The sequence below is a fragment of the Lepidochelys kempii genome, chromosome 14 (genome assembly GCF_965140265.1).
Source record: "Lepidochelys kempii isolate rLepKem1 chromosome 14, rLepKem1.hap2, whole genome shotgun sequence".
Lineage (NCBI taxonomy): Eukaryota > Metazoa > Chordata > Testudines > Cheloniidae > Lepidochelys > Lepidochelys kempii.
The window spans coordinates 2,887,303-2,908,120 of record NC_133269.1 but is presented as its reverse complement, the minus strand read 5'-3'; the positions used below and the strand labels follow the sequence as shown (position 1 = coordinate 2,908,120).

Here is a 20,818-nt window from a genome sequence, read left to right as displayed (position 1 = left end):
GCTGCTGGTCCTGTGCGGCTCAGCTGCCCCCACGTCCCCGCCAGGGGAGGTGCTGGGGAGATTAAGCTGCAATGGGGCCAGGGGGGTGGTTGTTATTTCTCAAGCCCTCCCTCCTGCCCTGGCCCAGAACTGCCTCCTACTGCTCTGGGCCTGGTATGCATCTTGCTACCCCCCCTGCTCTCCCATCCCCCCAGGCCAGGTGTGGCTGCGACCTTCCCCCTCCCTCCCCAGCCCCTTCCCCTCCAAACTGGGGTCTAGGCGACAGAACACTCAGGACAAGCACGGTGCTGCACGGGCAGCCAGCAGCGGTCTCCCCGGGGGGCTGCCCCCAAAGCAGGCGGCCTGCTGCCAGGAAGAGGGGCGCACTTTCTCCTCTGCCTCCTGCCTTACTTCTTCTTGGGGATCTTCTCCTTCGTGACCAGGTCGGAGAACTCTGCAGGAAGATGAGGGAGAGGAGCAGTGGGTGCTGGGTCAGGCTTCCGTGTGTTTTGGGGCGAGCCGCACTTCGAGGCCGGGGAGATGGGCGGTAGGAGACCGTACGCAACAGCTGGCTTCCTGCGCCTTCCAGACACCCCAGGAGGCAGCTGGGGGCAAGCGGCGTCTCCACTGGATGTTGACACCACCCCAAACAATGCTGCAGAGCGCAGTTCCAAAGAGGCCCCATGTTCCACCAAAAGGTGGGGGCACAGTTAGCAGGGCTTGGATACCCCTGGGGCAAGTGCTATGGACCCCCACCCTCCCGGCCGCCAGCCAGCCCCTTACCTTGGAAATCAATCCTCCCATCCCCATCTGTGTCAGCCGCTTGGATTATAGCTTCAGCCTCCTCGTCTGATAAGGGCACCACGGGCATGGTGCTGGGCACGGTGGACAGGATGTACCTGCGGGACACGTGGCACCAGGCTCAGGAGGTGGCTGGGGCCTCAGCTGGCCTGGGACAAGGAGGGTTTCACAGTGCCAGGCGGGGCAGAGCGGCAGGTGAGGTTTGAGGGGACGGGCCAGACCCATGTAGCCCCTGCAGCATGACGATGGTGCCCAAGGCCTCTGGGGGTGCCCCAGGTGGTGTTCGATTCTCTGGGGAGTGGGGGCTTGTTGGGCTGAGAGCAGGTGGATTCGGGGCGCTGCAGGCAAGAGCCCTGGAGCCCACGGGCGCTTGGGAACGTGGGCTGAGAGGAGACAGGGCCAGCAACCAGAGCAGCTCCTGGGCCTGCTGCAGCCTGGATCCCACCCCAGAGCCAGGGGCACCGTGGCAGCACTTGGCAGCCCTGGGGAGCACAGTCCTCTGGCCGGTCAGCTACCCTGCCAAGGTGGGGCACCACAGGTGGGGGGGCAGGTGTGTGCCCTGGGAGGGAGGATGGATGTGGGCAGGGACAGGGGCTAGTGGGGGAGGGAGGGTACAAGCCTCTGGCCGTTACTTGATCTCGTTCCACTCGATGAAGCCGCTGTTGTCCTTGTCCAGGAGCTGGAAAGCTTTCCGCACCTGCTCCTGCTGCTCACTCGGCGTCTGGAACTGCTGCATGTACTCGAAGAACTTGCTGTAGTTGAAGGCAGCTGTGGGCAGAGAGGGGCAGGGGACCCACACGTCAGGAAGCAGGGGGCGGGCAAGCAGGCACCTGCCCATCACAGCAAGAGACAAACCAAGAACGGGCAGCAAAGCGCTGCCCCTGCTCACTGCTGCTGGTTTCCAGCCCTGCGGTCTGGGCTCCCCAGGGCAGGCTCAGACCAATGGCCTGGGAACCTGCTGAGCCCCTTTAACCCCTTCCCTGCCCCTTTGAATTCATTGTCCAAAAAAGGAAAGCTGGGGGACAAACCTCCCCACGCAGTGCACCCGGGGCCTGGGTCAGAGCCAGCCTCAATCCCAGGGTGGGCAGGGCCCAGCCCTGTGACCCTCCATACCGTGATGTCTTATATCCGAGGGCAGCAGGTCAATGTCCTTGTCCGTCAGGGACGTTCCCAAGGCCAGTGCCATCTTCTTGACTTGGCAGGAAAAATCCTCGGTCATCCTGTCCCCTGGCGAGGAAAGGGGAGAGCTGAGCTGAGAGCCTGGCTGGTGCTGCCGGGGGCTGCTTGTCCACAGGAGGACGCAGGTGCGTGTGTGTGGATAGGGACGTGCATGGTCCATGCAGCGTGAGCCACCCAGAGCCGCTCCCAGCCGAGCTCCTCTCTGCCCTTCCGAGCCGGGTCAGGTGGACAAACAGCTGCTGCGAACCTGCCAGGAGCCAGGCCCAGGCCTGCTGCACTGGGGCTCGCCAGAAGCCAGGTGTTTGGTGTGACATGCCCCTAGCCCCAGCTGGTCTCCATTGTGGGCAGACCAAGAGCAGCCCTGCCTCTGCAGCGCTCTCTCCGACTGGCCCCCGAGAGCGGCTCTGGCTCAGCGCGGGAGAGGGTGCTGGTGCCCTCTGAGTCCTTCCCCTGACCTGTGCGTGGAGGTGGGACGCCCTCCCCCAGGTCCCTGCCCACCACTTCCATTCTCCCCGCACCCGGCACGGTAAGACCATCCTGGAGACCGGCACGCGGAGGGGACTGGCGCATGGGCACTGACACCTCCTGGAGAAGCAGCGGGCGTCTAGGGAGGTGCCCCGTGGCTGTGCCTAGCGGCTAAGCCAGCCCACGGCAACAGCCTGGCGTGAGTGGAGCAGCTGAGCTGGGACGGCCTCGGACAGGACTCCGAGCCACAGCTCCAACTCAGCCCCCGGGCTCCCTGCTTTTGGATGCAGGGTTTCCCAGTGACAGTCACTGGGAGTCCCACGGGGAAAACCTCCCAGGGTGCTGGCATTGCCTCCCCCTTTGTCACTGTTAAATGGGGGCACGGGGGGGGGGGGGGGCTCAGGTGCTGGTGAAACCTCCGCAGGGCTGGGCGCGGGCCAGGCATCTCCAGGCTGACTCAGCTGTGCTGGGTGCATGGGGGCGGTGTTGTGCTGAGAATCTCTGACTCCTCCCAGGGGGAACAAAGGGGCAGGGGCAGGGGCGGGGGAAGGGGAGGGGGGGAATGTTCCATGATCTACCAGGCTGTTTCCTGCCCCTGGGATCCCAGCCGACTCCCCACCCCTGTGTTTTTGGCCTGGTGCAGAGCTGGGAACCCTCTGTCCCTGTGCAGTTTTGCACACTCACAGCGTGACCCTGGCACACTCACACCTCCAGGCAGTCTCAGTGCCTCCTGGGGGGATCTGCTGCACAGGCCTGCAGGGCCTGGGTCAGAATGAGGGCAGAGAGGGGAATTTTTCTAGTTCTGCCTGGCCTAGCTTCGAGGCTTGTGTCCCTGCTGAGCTGCTCCGAGGGACTGGGGCAAGAAACAGCCCCTGGCTTCCCTGCAGGCCTTGTGGAGATGCTGGCTAGAGGGAGCTCAGTAAGCCCCGTGCATCGCCTCCCGTCCCCTGTGCTGACTCGCTGCCCGGCGTGGCTCCTGGAGGAATGGGGCGATTCGCCCAGGCCGCGTGCTGCCTCCCGTCAGTTCTGCCAGGCTCCATGCACAGGGGCCCCTTTCATAAGGCACGTGTGTGCACCAGCGGGTGCCCGCGAGGCATTGGCTAGAATGCCTGCCCTGCAGCCGCCACACCAGGGTTGCCTGCGGTGCCACGTGAGCACCGGGCCTGGCTGACTCTGAGGCGATGGGATCCCAGCTGTGCCATGGCTGGGGGTGGCGTTTGGGCCCCTGCTCCTGGACACCAGGTTCTGTAGATGCTGCTGCTGCCGCATTCCCACGGGGGCACTGGGGCCTGGCGTTCCCCGGGCTCTTTGGGCACCCGTGCCCATTGCTGGGCTCGGACCTTGGCTGGCCAGGCAGATGTCTGCGGCAGTAGAAGGTCTGCAGCAAGTGTCAGGGGGCCCAGCCAATGGGCGTCCCCCTCCCCTGGCCTGGGGGCTCACCCCAAAGCTGGCTCTGTGCCCTGGTGGTTTGGAATGGCTGAGTGCCCCGGCCCTTGCTTTCCTGGCCCCCGTCACTGACGGCTGCTGAGTTCTCCTGGCACATTGGGAGGGTTCCTTTTACTTGTGACCTTTCACAGGAAGTCGACATGGTCGGGCACCCCCTCAGCCAGCTCGCCAGGGCCCCGAGCCCCCTGCACGGCTTTCCCCAGGAGCGCAACACCCCACACAGGTCCCCTGCCCAGTTTGCTCTCAGCACAGGAATGGCCAGGGACCAGTGGGACAGTCAAACCGCCCCCTTCCCACCAAGGAGCCATTTTGTTGGCTTTGGCGTTGCCCTTCTCCCTCTGTAGCCCCGTCCAGCATGGGCTCTCGGCTCACCCTGTGGGCGTTAGTTCATGGCACCTCTCAGCCTCACGCTGGGATATCTAGCCCCATGTTACAGCTGGGCAAACAGGGCCAGAGAGGAACACTGCCTCGCCTACAATGTGACCTGGAAGTAGAACCCAGGTGTCCTGGGTCCCAGCAGAAACCCCCAGACCAGCTGGGTCAAAGTCCGGGCTGACTTACCCCTGTGTCAGCCCATAGGAGGGCAGCAGGCATGAGCCCTGCTCGGCCCCACCTCTCCTGGGCAGCAGGATGTCTCCCACCGGGTTTATGATGTTGGTTGTTGATGGGGCCCCTGCACAAGTTCTTCTCTTTGCCCTCCGCCCCATGCCCTTGCTATGGGGACTGGCACCAGCTGCAACGTCAGACCACAGCAGGGACCCTGGAAACCTTCCAGCACCCCCGCCATGCCAGGAATCCTGCTCAAAGGGCAGAACCTCCAGCCCCCCTCCCACGGTCGCTCGTGTATTTATTTCTGGGGGGTTGCATGTTGTTTTGAAGAAGGCTCCCTCCTCTCTGGGACTCTTCTATTCACAGGGCAGCGTCTTGTGATGCGACTCCGCTCTAGAGTTACACTGAGCCGAAATAGTTCAGCCTTCCCAGCGGACTATCCGGTTCGTGGGGCCAATGCAGCCGGCAGCTATTTGTGAAGGGCAGGGGCCTGCCCCGCTGGCTCCGGCCCCTCGGCTGTGCTGTGGGACCTGGCCCTCAGTGAGCTCCTGGGGTGCCAAGCAGCCAGGCGCCCCAGCAAGGGGATGGACGGACATTTGAAAGGGGGAGCAAAATCCTTCCAGTGAAATCTTGGCCTTGCTGAGCCCAGACGTCACTGCTGACCCAGCACGAGTGCCAGGGGGACCCAGGGGAAGGGCCCAGGCCGGGCACTGGCACAAGCCCTGAGTCCTTGGGCTGCCCGGCTGCTGAGCTCTGCAGGGGCGGTTTTTCCCTCTCTCCCAGCATGAAGCCCATGGCCCACTGGGACCGCAAGGGCCATTGCATTCGCCTTCTCTCCCTTGGGGGACTCCTGCGTTGTATTTATTTAGAGTTCCAGTCACAGCGAGGGAGTTGCGGGGGGCAATCCCCTGTCCTGGGCTAGGGGACCGTTTGACTTTTAACAGTACAAAACAAAATCCCCCCAGCCGGCAGCTCTCCCCCTCCCCACTGAACTGTACCAGACCCAAGAGCTCAGCCAATGCCTGCCTGGCTCTCCCCGGCCGTACCCCCCTCCCCGGCAGCACAGCCAAGATGGGCTCGCAGCGTGCTCGCAGGGTGACTCTAACCAGGCAGGCTGTAGGCTGGTCCCTGTGTGTCCCATGGGCCCTGGCCTGGGTGGCCTCTGACGCCCACCAAAGAGCTGCACCTAAAGTCCTGCATTTGCCATCAGAGACGTGTCCCTCCCAACGGGCTCAAGGACTAACCGTGCGGCCGTGGGCTCTGCAGACCCCTCCCTGACGGTGGCTGTGCCCCTAAACCAGCCATCCAGCTCCCAGGGCCCGCGGAGCACCCTCCCTCTTGGGGGGACAGAGCCGGGAGGGTCACGTCCGGACTTGGTGGGCAGTGGGTGCCTTGCACAGTGCACTCAGACCCTGTGACTGTCGGGAGCCTTCTTGATTGGCACTCAGAGGCTGGTAACTCATCATCACCTCCCTCCTCCAGCTCCCCCTCGGGCTGGCCAGGCCATTCCCGCTGGAGCCAGCTAGCAGAGCTGGGGGCTCTTTCCAAGCTGACTTCTCCCTTGTTTCCGTGCACAGTTTACAGCTGATGCCTCGTTCCTCACCAGCTGCCTTCTCCTCTGGCTTTATTCCCACCTGGGTCTCTGGCTGGCACTTACCTGGTGCAGGCTTCGTGGCAGGCTCCTTCCAGAACAGCCCTCAGCAAGTTCTCCTTGGGCGCTAGGCACGTCCCTGGTTTTTATAGGCAACGCTTGGGCTTGCTATTTAGGGAGTGCTGCACCTGTTGGCCACTGCAGCCCCCCTGGGCCCTTTCAAGATGCTGGCAGCAAGCGGCTTGGATTATCTTGGCATAGCTTAGCATTAGCAGAGCCTCATTAGCAGCTGGCATCTCAGCACCTGCGCTGGCCATAGAGCTGCAGGAGAGGGAGTCTCCAGAACAGATGCCTACTCCCAAAAGTCCTCCCTCACTCCAGGAGCAAGCAAAGCCCCCCGCTGGGGTGACCTGGGGAGGGGAGGAGAGGGCCGACGTTGCTGAAGGAGAATAGTGGAATGGACAAGCTGCTTGCCAGCAGGTCCTACCTCCCAGGAGCCTCTGGAACCAGTGACTGTGGGCACGTTATCTGCACTATGAAGCATCTCGGGGTTCTGTCCTCTGTCTGAGACCTGGAAACTCATGACACTGACCCTGCTGTACATAATACCTGCCCTTTCCCCACTGCCTTCCATCCAAGGCTCTTGCATCATGTCACCAACACCTGGTGGCGCAGACCCTGTAGGGGAGTTCTTAACGTTTCCACTATCCTTAATGTTTCCTCTGAATATTGTGGGGGTGCCTCAGTTTCCCCTATGCAGTTCTTAAGTAGCTAGGTGGTGGGATAAGGGTGTATGATCATTGCAGAGCCCTAGTAGGCAGGTGTGTGCAGGGGTCTGGACACAGAGAATGGCCGACACCCTGTTTCCTGGCACCTGATGGCCTGGGTCCTTCCCCTCTGCAAGGTGAGAGCTAAAGGGTTGGAGAACAAAGGAATCAGGTGACCTCCTGGTCCCGAAAGGGACAAAGCCCAGAGGAGGAGGGGCTGGAGGGAGTTTCAGTTTGGGGCTGGCTGGGACATGGAGTGAAGTGCAGACGTGGTTGTCTGGCTCACTGACCCTCCAAATGGATCCAGCTGAGGGGTCCTGTTCTCTGCACCTACAAGCTCTGTGTTAGACCATGTTCCTGTCATCTAATAAACCTTCTGTTTTACTGGCTGGCTGAGAGTCACGTCTGACTGCGGAGTTGCGGGGCAGGACCCTCTGGCTTCCCCAGGACCCTGCCTGGGCGGACTCACTGGGGGAAGCGCACGGAGGGGCAGAGGATGCTGAATGCTCCGAGGTCAGACCCAGGAAGGTGGAAGCTGTGTGAGCTTTTTGCCTTGCAGACAGGCTGCTCCCAGAAAAGAGACTTCCCCAGAGTCCTGCCTGGCTTCGTAGGGAGCCGTTCCAGAGCATCGCCTGGGGACTCCGTGACAGCTGGAAAGCCCCAACCAAGCAAGCAAGGCCTCAGAGGGGGACTCCCCCGCCTCTCAGCTGAGCAGAGACCCCAGCAGAGACACCTGACTCCTTTCCACCTAGGAGGAATATTCTTTCCATGTGTGTTGTGCTCTCTGCTCTTGCTCAGCCTGTGTGCTGTGCAACCACTCTCACAATCCTCCACGCTGGTTACAAGGGGGAATTGTGCTGATCAGAGCTGGGTACAAAGCAATGTAATCTCGAGTCCCAGGGAGGAAGCAAATTAGTTCTGAATGATGCGGCTGCCTTCCTGGAGAACATTTATTTGCAAGAAGACTTTGCTTTCTCCAAGCCAGGATCTATCTGTGGCAGCACCACAGCTGCAGCGCAGTGTTCTTTGCAAGCTCAGGTCTTCTGAACAATTAACAGTGCACGTAAATTTGGCATTCAATATTAAAAGTGCAGGAGAGGATGCCCCCTGTTGTGCTAAAAACTCAACCCTATCAGCGTGCTGCTGTGCCCGTGCAGCTGGGCTAAACGTCCATCCCCTGATGAGAGCTTCCAGGCGCCACATCCCAGCAGACCTCGGGGGGAGTCTGTGCCGCTTTGGAAGACTTCAGCTGGCCTTTTTCTCCATGCTGGGATGGACCGAAAACCGTCACTTGGGCCCATCTCTGGCTTTGTGAGGGGTTCTTCCTTCTTGCCCTATGAGGGTGCAGCCCAGTGGCTGTCCCATGAAGGGCTGCGGTGACCTTTCCCTCCAGGCAGTCCAGGCAGGAGGACTGGGCTGGGGCACACACAGGGCTGCTGGGCCGGCGCCAGGCAGAAGACCGAGGTGAACTCTGCAACAGGACAATCAGTAGGGGCTGTTGGGGCGAACTGGGCAGAGGAGACCTAGCGAGCCTGGGCACCAGGGGAGCAGCTAGTAGGTCACCGGGGCCCGGGGAACATTAAATCATGTGCCAATCAAGTGAGGTAAATGTCCGGGAGGCAGGGAGGGGGAAGGTGCACCTCTTGCTGAGCACGGCCTCCCCTGGGCATGTTGCAACACCACTGTTTGGGAAAATAGGGCCACCTGTTCAGTTCGGTCAGGTCTGTGGCCTAGAAAGGGAGGGGACTCCCTCTGGCTGCCCTGGTGAGATGAGAGCCTTTCTGCCGCCTCCCCTTGGGATGCTGGGTCCTCAGGTCATTCCCTTGCCCCACTAGCTCCTGCCCGGCAGCTGCGTGGCACTGTGCTGACCTGGGAGTGGCCGCCAGGGTGGGGGGAGCCATCTTGCTTCCTGGTGACGCCATGAATCCCATCTCTGTGCTGCGAGAGCAGCTTTGCTGGTCGCGGAAGCAGCTGCTTTCCAATGACTCCGAACCCGCTCTCCATCTTTTACGAGGACGCTCTCCAAGCACTTCGGACACCAATATAAAGAACCTGATGTGCTCTCCCTCCTCTGCCTTTGTGACACAGCTAAAGAAAGATCATGCCCCATCGTAGACAGGGAAACCGAGGGACAGGTGAACGGCCAAGTGACGTCCCCAAGGTCACACAGCAAGTCAGCGGCAGGGCTAGGAACGGAACCCAGCACGCCCGGTTTCTCTGTTTTAAAACCAGTGGAAAGGCACAAATCTCCCCGGAGCCCCGTGAGGAATGCAAAGAGCACTGGGGCAGCTGGGCAGGAGGAAGCGGTGAAGAGCTGGCTGCTCTGTGCACCAAGGCCAAGTCTGGGTCCGCGGCAGCCACGCAGCCCTGCCAGACGAGACGCCCTCCTGAGGGAGACGCCTGCAGTGCTGAACCAGGGCTGTGCTGGGGCTGCTGCCAGTCGGGCTCTGTTGGGATCCGGCTCCCATTGTAGCCAAAGCCCCTGGGCTCCAGGCAGGGGCATGTGTAGGCGCCGGGGTCTGTGTTTGTTCTGTTCATCTCTGTTTGTAGCTAGGGGTTGTGGGGTTGAAATAACATGGGATGGGGGCTCGTCAGTCCCTTGGGGTGGACACAGCCGGGGAGCCCAGATCCTGGATCGTTCTGGTGCACAAAGGGATCTCGAGTGCGCCGCGGGGTGGGACGTGGCCCCCGTGCTCAGCTCGTGGGGTTTGCTGGCGATGCCCGAAGCGGGGCGGGGGGCTGTACGTGTGAGAGAGCGCTGGGGAGAGCCAGTGGCAGCCGGGGAATCGTGTCAGAAAAATTGTTGGGGGACAAAACTGTGTCAGCCTATGGAACATTATCTGTGATGACACACGGCCGGGGGGAGGGGGGAACCAATGCTGGGGGCGGGGAACTGCCCCCAGACAAATGAGCCCCCGAGTATGAGCTGTGGGGGGGAGGGAGGGGGGGGTGCCTGTGCACGTCTGCAGGACAAATGGCTCCACTTGTGATTTTATTCCCGAGTTTAAGACAAATAATATTTTATTTTTTGCATGCGGAGCCCCAAGTCAGTTTACTGCATTCCCCCCCTCCCCTGCATTGGCCCCCTGCCCCCACCTCTGCACTAGCCCCCCATCTCCGCTCCTGCACTCGCCCCCCACCTTCACCCCTGCGCTAGCCTCCCGCCCCTGCACGAGCCCCCCATCTCCACTCCTGCACTCGCCCCCCACCTTCACCCCGCGCTAGCCTCCCACCCCTGCACGAGCCCCCGCCCCCGCCCCTGCACGAGCCCCCCATCTCCACTCCTGCACGAGCCCCCTGCTGCACTATCCCCCCCACCTTCACCCCTGCACTATCCCCCCCTGCACTCGCCCCCCATCTCCACTCCTGCGCTAGCCCCCTCTCCTGCACGAGCCCCCCATCTCTACTCCTGCGCTAGCCCCCTGCTGCACTCACCCCCCAAGCTCTGCACTATCCCCCCTTCACCCCTGCGCTAGCCCCCCCTGCACGAGCCCCCGTCCCTGCACTAGCCCCCCAGCTCTGCACTAGCCCCCCATCTCCACTCCTGCACGAGCCCCCCACCTTCACCCCTGCGCTAGCCTCCCTCTCCTGCACGAGCCCCCCATCTCCACTCCTGCACTCGCCCCCTGCTGCACTAGCCCCCACCTTCACCCCTGCAACTAGCCCCCCAGCTCTGCACTCGCCCCCCATCTCCGCTCCTGCACTCGCCCCCTGCTGCACTCGCCCCCCAAGCTCTGCACTATCCCCCCCACCTTCACCCCTGCGCTAGCCCCCCCCTCCTGCACTCGCCCCCTGCTGCACTCGCCCCCCAAGCTCTGCACTCGCCCCCCCACCTTCACCCCTGCACGAGCCCCCTGCTGCACTCACCCCCAAGCTCTGCACTATCCCCCCCTTCACCCCTGCGCTAGCCCCCCCTGCACGAGCCCCTGTCCCTGCACTAGCCCCCCATCTCCACTCCTGCACGAGCCCCTTGCTGCACTATCCCCCCCACCTTCACCCCTGCACTATCCCCCCCTGCACGAGCCCCCCATCTCCACTCCTGCGCTAGCCCCCTCTCCTGCACTCGCCCCCCATCTCCACTCTTGCACGAGCCCCCCCCTTCACCCCTGCGCTAGCCCCCCTCTCCTGCACTCGCCCCCTGCTGCACTCGCCCCCCCAGCTCTGCACTCGCCCCCCCACTCCCCCAGCGGCGCAGCGGAGCCCGAGCCGGGGGGGGGCAGAGGATGAGCTCAGGGGTCGCAGCCCGGCCGAGCCCCCCCCCCCCGCCCCGGCTCCGCTCCCTCCCCCCGCTCCCCTCCGCCGCCGCCGCGGGGACCGGAGCAAGATGGCGATGCCGCCGCCGCGCCCAGGGTCAGCACCGGAACAGCTCCTCGCCCCGCGCCGCGCCCGGCCCCTGCCCCGCGCCCGCCCCGGCTCCCCGCCGCGGCGCCCCCGCTGAGCGCCCCGGGGTGGCGCGGGCCGGGGGGGGCGCTGAGCCGCTGGCGCCCCCGGGGCTCTGCGGGCCGCCGCAGCGGGGAGAGGGTCCGGCCCCCGCCGCTCCGCGGCTGCCTGCGCCCCCCCGGCCGCCCCCCCCGGCCGCCGCCGCCGCCTTGCCCTGGGGATGGCTGCAAAGCGCCTTGCTATTGTCATGTCGCCTTCTTTCCTCCACCCCAGCTTCGCCTTCAGCTCGCCCTTCGACCCCGGTAAGTGCTGCTGGGCCCCGGGGGGCCGGCTGTGTCCACGGAGGTGCCCCCCCCGAGCCCCCCCAGGCCTGCGGCTCTCTTCCCCCCCCCCCGCCGCCTGCACCCGGGTCTTGTCTCCGGAGCATGTTGTTCTTTGCCCCCCCCTCCCGCCCCCCATTTTTCTTTTTGCACGGAATCAACCCTTCCTGACCCCCGTCAGCGCTGTCAGACCCTGGGGGGCCGCGGTTAAGGGGTGGGGGTGGGGGTTATTTATTTATGCATGCATGCATGCTGCTGCAACCGTGCAATTGTTTTGCAGTGATTTTATAGGGACCTAAGGGAGATAACTGTCTGCAAAGGGCCGGGCGGATTCCTCAGCCGGGGCAGCCTCTGGGGAGGGGGCGCGTTCCCTGGACATGGGTCCCTGAGGTCACTCAACATCCCACACCTGTCTCGCCATGTTGGCTGCCAGGGAGAAGGAACGTTTCTCCAGGGGCCACTCCTGCTGCCTGGCGGGACCGGGAGGAGGGGGTCAGCTTGGGTGTTCTGCCCACCTATTGCTTTGAGCCTAAAGGGGGAAATTGCATGAAGCCAAGCGCCATGTGGCTTGGGTCTCTGGCTCTAAAGGGGGGAGGTGGTTGGAGCTCAGCTGTAGGGACTGGGGTAAGAATGGATATCCTGTCGGCGATCGAGCCCAAACCTCAGCGCAAGCTTCACGGGAGCTGCTTTCCCTGCTGCCTTTCTCTTGGGATCTCTTGGGTTATTTGAACCTGGGTCCCTGATTCACAGAGGGACAATGTTCCTGCAAAGCCAGGGCTGGTTTGGCTCCCACGGCCACCTCTCGCTGTGAGGAATGTCACTGCTTTATATCGGCTGACGGGACGAAATCGAATCTCCTTGCAACAGGCCCAATTTGTTCTGGTGTGCGAGAGCCATGGTTTCGCATTCATTGTCTTACTGGGCATTTACTTGTATTGTCAAAACAGGCTGCAGGCCCTGTGGGGGTTTTGCATTAACAGCCCTAGCTGCAGCTGCCGTTGGTTTGTGCCGTCTCGACTTCTTAGCTGCGCAGGGGTGAAAGATGGACTCCGCTGGCTATGAAAGAAACATGAATTTGCCTTTAATACCTTGAAATGTCACTTTTATGTTCTCCCCTGGAGCTGTCAGACAGAAAGGAACCGCTGTGTTTGGCGCTGATAAGGGATCATGGCGCAATGTCCTGGGCCGCTTTCACGGCTGCCCTGCGTTTTATTCAGCTGTGTTTTGGGACCCTGGCGTCTGCGCTGCCTCGGAAGGCATTTGTGTGATTTTAAAAGGTGTGGTGACGAAGGAGAGACCCAAGCAATCAAGCCTCTCTGCTCCCCATTAAATGCTCATGCTGGATTCTGTTCCCATTGGGGGCCCAGGTGCATTAGCCCGTTTTATAGAATCTGTGAAAAGATGATGGATGGTTACTGAAATGCTGATGAGCTGGCTTATATTTGATAGCGCATGAGGGGGTAATTAGGGTACAATGCTGACAGTTGGTCATGCAGGCATTTCAGGGAGCTGGACGTTATGTAAGCAGCCGTTTTATGGCCGTGGTTGTGTTCCATCCGCAGGAGCCCACGGCAGACCCGACAGCAGAGAAGTGGCTGTGTTCCTGTTTGTGCCTGGGGCTGCTTTGTGCAAATCTACCCCTTGTCATTCTGTGTTTCACTCCTCTGGCAGTTGTTGACGACAGTAGGGTGAGGGTGGCCTGGCAGAAAGCGCACATGCAGTCAGATGTGTTGAATTCCACATTCAGCGGTTACTCAAAAACCTTCCCATACAGGCCCAGCACTGCAGAAGGCAGAGATCGATTTTGCTACTTGTAAAATCATGAGTGATCCAGTAATGAATCACAGAGCTTTGAGCACACCAAGCTCTATATACCTGCAGGTATTATGATGTTTACCAAAACAATGAGCTAAAAAGCCTGTGTGTGCGTTTGGTTTAAGTACACAACCAAACTAACTGCTTATGAGGTTGGTTTCCCATCAGGCTTTGTGTAGAGAGATCAGCCATTTGCATCTGCAAAACCATTTTATTGGTAAAGGGCTAAATTTACATAGATGAAAGTAGCAGCTTCCATTGCTAGGCACTGCACGCAATAGATTTGATGGCCTTGCTCCAGATTCTGCCTGTTAAAAATGGGATCCTGTTTCCCCATCCTCCTGTGGAAAATAAGATTTCTGTGCATCTAGCACAAAGTGTTGTTAGAAACTGTGCATAACCCAGTTCCAAGTGTGATTTTAAAAAACAAAAGCATGTTTGTTGTGCTGGAGACTTCATGGTCTTGTTGGGTGTGATTTGTGCTCAGAAGCAAACCCTTTATGACTGGCACGGAAAATGTTTTATTGTTGGTGATACCAAACACTCAATTTGAGACCCTAATCCCATCAAACGAGATTAAATGGATGCAGTCATTTAAAAATGTATCCATTTTAGGGATTTATACTGCGCTTCTCACCATAGTGGCTGATCGCAGCCTGGCCTCTGAACATTTTAGTTTGTTGTTACAAATGACTCCTACAGTTACCATCAATGCGAGAAATTAAAGGGGGAAAATAGTGTTCTCCGTTCCCTCAGTTTGTCTGCATTGTGCTTTTGATACCACTTCGGGTCAGGTCAGTATGCAGTTTCCCCAGCTTGTCAGTTTCTTGGGTGTTTCATTGGGGCTGGACAAGAGTGAATGAAACGCTTTAAAGTAAGAGAAGGTCATTGTAAACTCACAAACATTGGCAGGGGGAGGGGCTGGGTACAGCCTGAAGCTACTTTTGGGTCCTTTTAAAAAAAACCCCCCAAACCCAACTAGGTTTCAAGTTGATGGTGTCGCTTTCACTTCAGGGGACTCTGCCCCTCATTCACATGGCCCACAGACACCGTGGGGAGGAAGGAAAACTTGGGAACAAGCCTGTCGAGACATGTGACTGTCAAACTTTAAAAACAACGAAGAGGTTGGGGGTGGGAGCCAGTCACTAGGCGGCCCCAGTGGGATGTCTCGGAATGAAATACAGGTCATTTGCAGTGCTGACATTTGGTTCACTGCGTCACAGATGGGGGGAGGCATTGGGGTGATGTCGGGGTGACGGGGGGCATCAGGGTGCGAACGTGACAGTGAGGGACCTGCCAGTCCACAGCGGGTGCTGGCCCCTTAGTTTAGCCTGTATGGCTGTATTACTGCTCCAGTCCTCCCGGAACAAATAACTTCTCCTTGGCTCCCCAGCTCTGTGCTGTAGGTGAGTTGTGCAGCTTGTCTGTCGCTAACCCCTTGAGTGCTGATATACATCAGAATACTTCTCCTCATTGGGCTCTCCTGTACTGTTGACTCTTGATCCACGAACTTCCCCTCTCCCCCACCATTGCCTGCATCTATTCCACCCTTTGGGATATCCCAGTGCAGGATCAGCACTTGGGTATCAGCCCACATTCCTCTTGGATTCCCAGCAGACTTTATCGAATGCCTCCAGAACCTCCTTAATTCTTGCTTGTCTAATCCACTAGCCAGACCCGATCATTCTCCCCCAAAGCCCAGTGGACGTGCAAAGGCTTCGTGGCAGACTCCGTGCCATGCTGAAGACTCCATCCTTCTTTCCAAGCAGACTGAAGGCTGTGATTTACCAAAGACTCGCTGGGTGTTCAGTGCCTGGATCTTACTGGATTTCTATGGAAGTTGGGTGACCATAGACTGCTTTTTAAATCCCAGCCTAAAACTTCCTTGTGCATGTCCGCGGGACACTTGGCCCCTGGCTGTGCCAGGCCTGAGGTTTAGCAGTGGGGTGAGATATAGGGGGTGGAGCTGGGGGTGTTCTTTGTTTGAGGCGAAAGGAGCCTCAAGCCAACTCCCAGATCCAGGGAAGAGGGCAGCTTATCGGGGTGATGATTCCCCTCCCTGTTTTCCACCCAATGTACTGCAATGTCTTTCACACACCCCTCCCACCCCCATAACTGCCAACCCACCCACCCCCACGCTCATGTGACCCACCCTTGGGCCCTGATCCCGCTCTCTCATTTTGGTAGCTCCATGGGGACTGCAGTGTCCTTCACGGGGAAAGAGGGGTATTGAGCAGGGTCAGAACCCCTCCCCACCCTGCTCCCAGCCTGGCCATGGGATCGGCGCAGGAACAAGGGGCCGTCACTCCCATGGGCTGGGTCCTGAGGGTGTAGCCCATTTTGGGGAGGTGGGGGGAAAACAGGATGCCCAGAATGATCCCCCGCCTTCTGTTTGCGAGCTAGACAGGGCAGGGCTGGGGGCAAATGTCTCTGGAGCAGGTGTCGGCTCCCAGCCCTCTCGGCAGGAGCTCCCCACCCCCTGGGGCTGCCTCTCAAGGGCTTGATGAGCTGGTTCCACTCTCCCTGGAGTGCCCCGCGGCGCTCGGGCCTGGGTTCCCAGACCTGGGGGTTGCTCCTCAGCCTGGCAGTGCTGCTTGGCTCTGGCCTAGGTCTAGACCGCAGACTAGCCCATAACTCCCTTCCCACTGATGTCAGGGCTGGCGCTGGGATTCAGGAGTTCCCGGCTTCTGGAGATTGTTCTCTTGGATCCAGGCCTTGTGCCAAGCCTGAGAAGCCCAGCTGAGCCCTGGGGAGCGGGGGACAGTAGGGATCCCCTCCCCCAGCCTCGAGGCCCTGCCCCAGGGGCCCCGTGCCTGGTAGCGGTTCTGCTGGGTCAGGCCCAGGAGGGTCTGGGCCTGGGTGATGCTCTCCCTCAACCAGGACCTCTGTTCTGCTTGTTCAGGGTGAGTCCCCAGCGACAGCCTGTGTGATTTGCTGGTGCAGCTGCCTGGGCCCGAGTTGCCCCTTTGGCACTGGCAGCTCCTGGGCCTGCCTCGGATGGAGGGGGTTGCCCTTGTGAGCAGCCGTCCGTCTTGGAGAGTCTGAGCGTGGTGTGGGGCCTGCGGATCTGACCCAGCTCTCAGTGCCCTGCCCACGTCCTGCCGAGAGTGAGTGCCCACCCCCAGGCCAAGCAAGGTAGGGTAGCCGGAGAGGGAGGCTCCTGCCAGTGTCCATGGCACCTGCGGGCCTGAGCGTGCTCAGGGTGAACTCTTAGGGCTGGAACTTCAAATAACTGGGCTGTGGACCGGGACTGCCCTTGATGGCTAATGTGCTCCAAGCCCGCAGAGCCTAAGCCATGACTCCCCTGCCGTATGCCAGCTCCTCCGCCCCGGGCGCTACCTGGGCTTCATCCGTGGCGAGGTTGCTCAGGGTTTGCAAAGTGTTTCGCTTCTGGGCTTGGGGTGAGCCTGGCGCTTGCTCGCAGCCTGCAGGCTCAAGCACCGTAGGACTCTGGCCACTCCCGCAGGGACAGCCAGGATGACGGGCTTGCCATGGAAGTGAGGGGTTGTTCCTGGGGTAAGACATAAAGTGGGCAGGGGATGTGCAAGCTTCTCCGACACTGCTTTACTAATGCCCCTCAGTCCCGACTCACAGCGCCCCACGATTCTAAGCCTGGGCTCCCCACACACTTCACTGTTTCCTTCCTGACCTGCAGCATCCGTCTGTTCCTCTTCTGGCTGGACACTTCCCACTGTCCCCACTCAGGCTAGGAGCAGGTGCGCTCTGACGTGGACATTTACACTGAAGCCTTCAGGACAGTCACCCCGTTGGCCTCCTCCGCCCAGAGCGCAGTGCTCCAGAGGTGAAAGGCTGGCGTGACCCAGTGACCTGCCTCTGCCTCTGGTCAAGAATTTTGACAAAGATGCAAAATGCTCCGGGCTTTAGATGCTGAAGAGTCTGCAGCAGAGACCCAAAGGCAGTTCAGTGCCCTGCTGGCCCGTGCACATAGTCCGTCCCAGCATCTGTCTCGCTTGCCTTCTCCAGGCCGGTGCAAACATCCACGTGTGGAAGAAACCAGCAACGTTCAGTCTGCCAGAAGCAGTGGGGCTCTCGGTGCTGGCCCCGTGGCTGCTTATGGGATTCGGTTGAGCAAAGCCGCTTAAAGCCTGACATCTGACCTACCTTGAAGCTCCATAAATAGCTGTATTTGGCTGCTGCTCTGTGTTCTCAATGAGAGAGAGGGAAGGTGAAATGTTACAATGCTAATAAAACATCGATCGGACCTGGGGTGGCTTGAAATGGCTCTGGGATGATGCATGGCAGGTTCCGGGAACTGCTGTGGTTTGATTGCGCCCTTTGCCTTCAGCGTACTTTTTGCAGGAGGGCCTGTGTGGCCTCCAGTCCTGGCGACAGTGTTTCTGTAGCTAGGGGTGAATTCTAAGGGCTGCCAGGGGAAGGCGACAGGTTCGGACTAGACATGAGGTACAGCATCGAGCAGTGAGGGGACTGACCCCTGGACCAGTTTACCAAAGGAGCTGGGGGAGTTTTCAGCACTGGCCGTCTTTTTAAGGCAAGAACTGAATATCTTCCCGAAGGCGTGCTGTGGCCCAAGCAGACGGGATGGGCTGGAAGCAGGAAGGCCTGGGTGAGGGTGTCTGGCCTGGGTTACTCAGCAGGTCAGACTAGATGACTGTGACTCTGTTAATGCCATTGGAGAGAGGTTTATTTTCTGCCTTTACATTGTCACAGGCTGAGTGTGTGCAGGTGGGTGGGGAGCGCAGGGACTGTGCCCTGGACTCTGTCTGTAAAGCTGCTGCTTTCTCAGGGAAAGGTGGAAACTGGACCAGCCCCGCCTTCGAGAAAGAATCCAGCAGAAATGCCCCCTGGTTTTAAGAGGACACGCGAGAGTGCGCCCTCTGCAGGCTGTGCACAGCATTTCCTGCACCAGTGCTGGGCCCGGAGCTGTGCGCAGGGCATGGGTCATGGGGCCTGGCGTGACGTGCAAGAGGTGGATGGAAGCCTGTGACCGTAAGCCCTGCTAGAACCATGACCGGCAGAGGGGGGTTGTGACAGTGTGGTTCAGAGCACATTTTATCCCATGGGACCCCAAGGTGGCTTGCATGCTTACGTTGATACGCCGGCTTAGGCCCACGGCATGCTTTACCCACCACTGAAATGCAGCCCCCTCTGGAGCAGAACATGGCAGCAGCTTAACAGCTCTACTTGCAATGCTGTGGAAGCTTTCAGGCCAGGAAGCGAAAGGGGTGACTGGGACTGCAGACAGGCAGAATGGAGTTACCCCTGGTGGCAGTTGCTTGGGACCCTGAGGTTAACGGAGCTGTCAGAGAGAGAAATGTGACACTCCTGTAAAGTGTGAAAAGCCAAGCAGCAAACAAGCCACCTTTCACCACTCGGCACTCTACAAACCCCAGAGCGGGAGTAAGGCAGTGAGTGGCTGTGTTGGGGCAGGGCAGAGGAGTCTATGAAATATCAAGGGGAGATACGGGGTGTGCAGTTTGCATTCTGGTTGCCCTGCCGGGCGGTTAGTTAGTATCATCTCCCATAGGCTCCTGTTGGGCCTCATCCATCCACATAGCTGGCTGTGCTGGGCAGACCTGCTCGCAGCACGAGGCATCAGATAACCCAGAACGAGCCACACGGGGAGAGTTTGTGAAGTGGAAAGAGATTTCGGCTTCACAAGTGAACTTCAGCCAGCGCAACTGGATCAGGTCTGCCTAGAGAGCTGGAGATCGGGGCAGGAGGCTGTAAGATGGCTCGTTGTACCCCCCTCCCCTGCACCAAGAGAGCTGTAGTTGCGGGGGGGATGGGGACGGTAAGATGGCTCATTGTACACCCCCCCCCAACATCAAGAGAGCTGGAATTCACCAGGGGGCTGTAAAATGGCTTATTGTGCCCCCCTACCTGCATCAAGAGAGCAGGAGATCACAGGGGAGGTGGCTCGTCATCTCCCCTCCCCAGCATCTGGCAGGGCTGTGGCAAAGGCTGGGTGTTTTGCATGCTAGCGTTCCCTTCAGCCAGCAGCCGCGCGCAGTCTCTGGCAGCTGGGCTGGCTCTGGGTGCTGGGGCAGCCCCGGGAACGGTGACTCTTGGAGCTCTGCAGTGCAGCAGGCTGCTATCCTGTGGCGATGGGGCTTCCGGATCAGAGCGGCGATCGGTGACGCTCCACGTTGTGGGTGGGTTTGTTCCCCATCCTCTCTCTGCTTGGCCATCCCCTCTGCTCCCCCCTCTCCCTGCCCCGGCATGGGCGATTGCATTTAGGATGACAATACAAATCCCCATCAAAGCAAATGAGGGCAATTAATATGTGAGGTTGCAAAGGGCTCCGAGCTCTCGGGATGCCGAGAGCCCAGTTCTGAGTCATGGAATCCTGTCCCCCACCCCCGGTTCATGGAACGTGATGTGCCAGAAGGCCCCGCGGGCTGCAGGGAAGGTTTATGTTCAGGCTGCGCCAGGGCAGGGGAGGCGGGATGGGTGGCCGTTGGAGACGCTGACTCCAGTGGTGTTTGTAACGGGTGGGGCGATCCTCGGGTGCAGGTTTAGGGAAGGGCGCGGTTGTTGTTCTTTACGCTGGGTCTGCTGTCCCCAGCCCGTTGGGTTCTGGACGGGGTTTGCAGACCCCCCCCCGTCTGCCTTGCGGCAGCGCATGCAACTGGGCTGTCGTGTCGGGCCACTCGCATTGTGTGTCAGGAAATTATCGGACCGGGTAATCCTCCCCCTTGTTCCCTGGCCTGTCTCTACAGCGGGCAGAGAGAGCCAGCTGGGTCTGTGCTCGGCACCCTCTCCTCCCATGCTGCGTCCATGTCCCTGCGAATGTGTTCTTGGTGAGTTTATAATTAGGGTGCAGAACAGGTGGTGAAAGTCTGAGTGTCAGACGCGGTCCCTGGCTGGAGGGATCCTGCTCTGGAGCAAGGATGGCCGGGCAGGGCCTCTGATTGCAGGGTGTATGCTGTGGGAGTTCACTGCGGCAGGGATCTGCCTGCTGGATGCATTGCTGTGTGCTCACAGCTCAAGCACAGAGCTCCGGAGGTAGGGTGCTTTACGGAGAGCTGGGGGGGCGGGGGAGAAGCACAGTGAGGTGAGGGGAGCCTGGTGCTTACCCAGCACTTCTGACTGCCGGAAAACAACCCCCCTGGGGTGTTAATCAGTGCGCTCGCCTCGGGGAAGTGCGGTGGGGTGGTGCTGCTGGGCTGTGGAATGGCAGTTACCGGATAATAGCGTCTGTGATCAATGGAGGGATCAAAGCCATCTCCGAGCCCAGTGCAGGATTTATACACTGCGTGGGGTTAAACGCTCGACGTGCGCGGGGAGGCGAGCCCCCCGGTGCCTGTACTGGGTGGTGGGCATCGCCGGAGGGAGCCCAGTGTGTGGCACGCCGATCCGCTCACCTGGGAAGCGAAGGGAGGAGGGGACTCGGGGCACTGGGGCAGCTGGTGCTTCAGCCCAGGGAGCAGTGGCTCTTTGCTGTTCCTTGTACTGACTTCATTTGATTCTTACGACATAATCTGCTTCAAAGCTTCCGGCCCCGTCACTGCTGCCCCGGAACTGCCGGCGCGCAGCCCAGAGCG

At 60.1% G+C, this 20,818-nt stretch overlaps 2 protein-coding genes across 4 annotated transcripts in view; one reads left to right on the top strand and one right to left on the bottom strand.

The window, feature by feature from the left end:
* Positions 1–206: 206 nt before the first annotated feature.
* Positions 207–6,130, bottom strand: PVALEF (parvalbumin like EF-hand containing). The gene is made up of 5 exons (XM_073311029.1): positions 6,077–6,130; positions 1,894–2,007; positions 1,413–1,548; positions 763–878; positions 207–433 (listed from the first exon to the last, which is right to left on the bottom strand). The coding sequence occupies exons 2-5, from the start codon at positions 1,997–1,999 to the stop codon at positions 387–389; spliced, it is 405 nt and encodes a 134-aa protein (XP_073167130.1). The 5' UTR covers positions 2,000–2,007; positions 6,077–6,130; the 3' UTR covers positions 207–386.
* A 5,181-nt stretch (positions 6,131–11,311) lies between these two features.
* AATK (apoptosis associated tyrosine kinase) overlaps positions 11,312–20,818 on the top strand; it is a 68,368-nt gene continuing 58,861 nt past the window's right edge. The window contains exon 1 of one of the 3 annotated variants that reach the window (XM_073311961.1): positions 11,312–11,459. In XM_073311961.1, the coding sequence (XP_073168062.1) occupies positions 11,378–11,459 (82 nt within the window). In that variant the 5' untranslated portion in view covers positions 11,312–11,377. Of the gene's footprint in view, positions 11,460–12,099; positions 13,359–20,059; positions 20,075–20,818 lie in introns of those variants that run through there. The other 2 variants (XM_073311964.1, XM_073311962.1) reach the window with 2 other exon arrangements.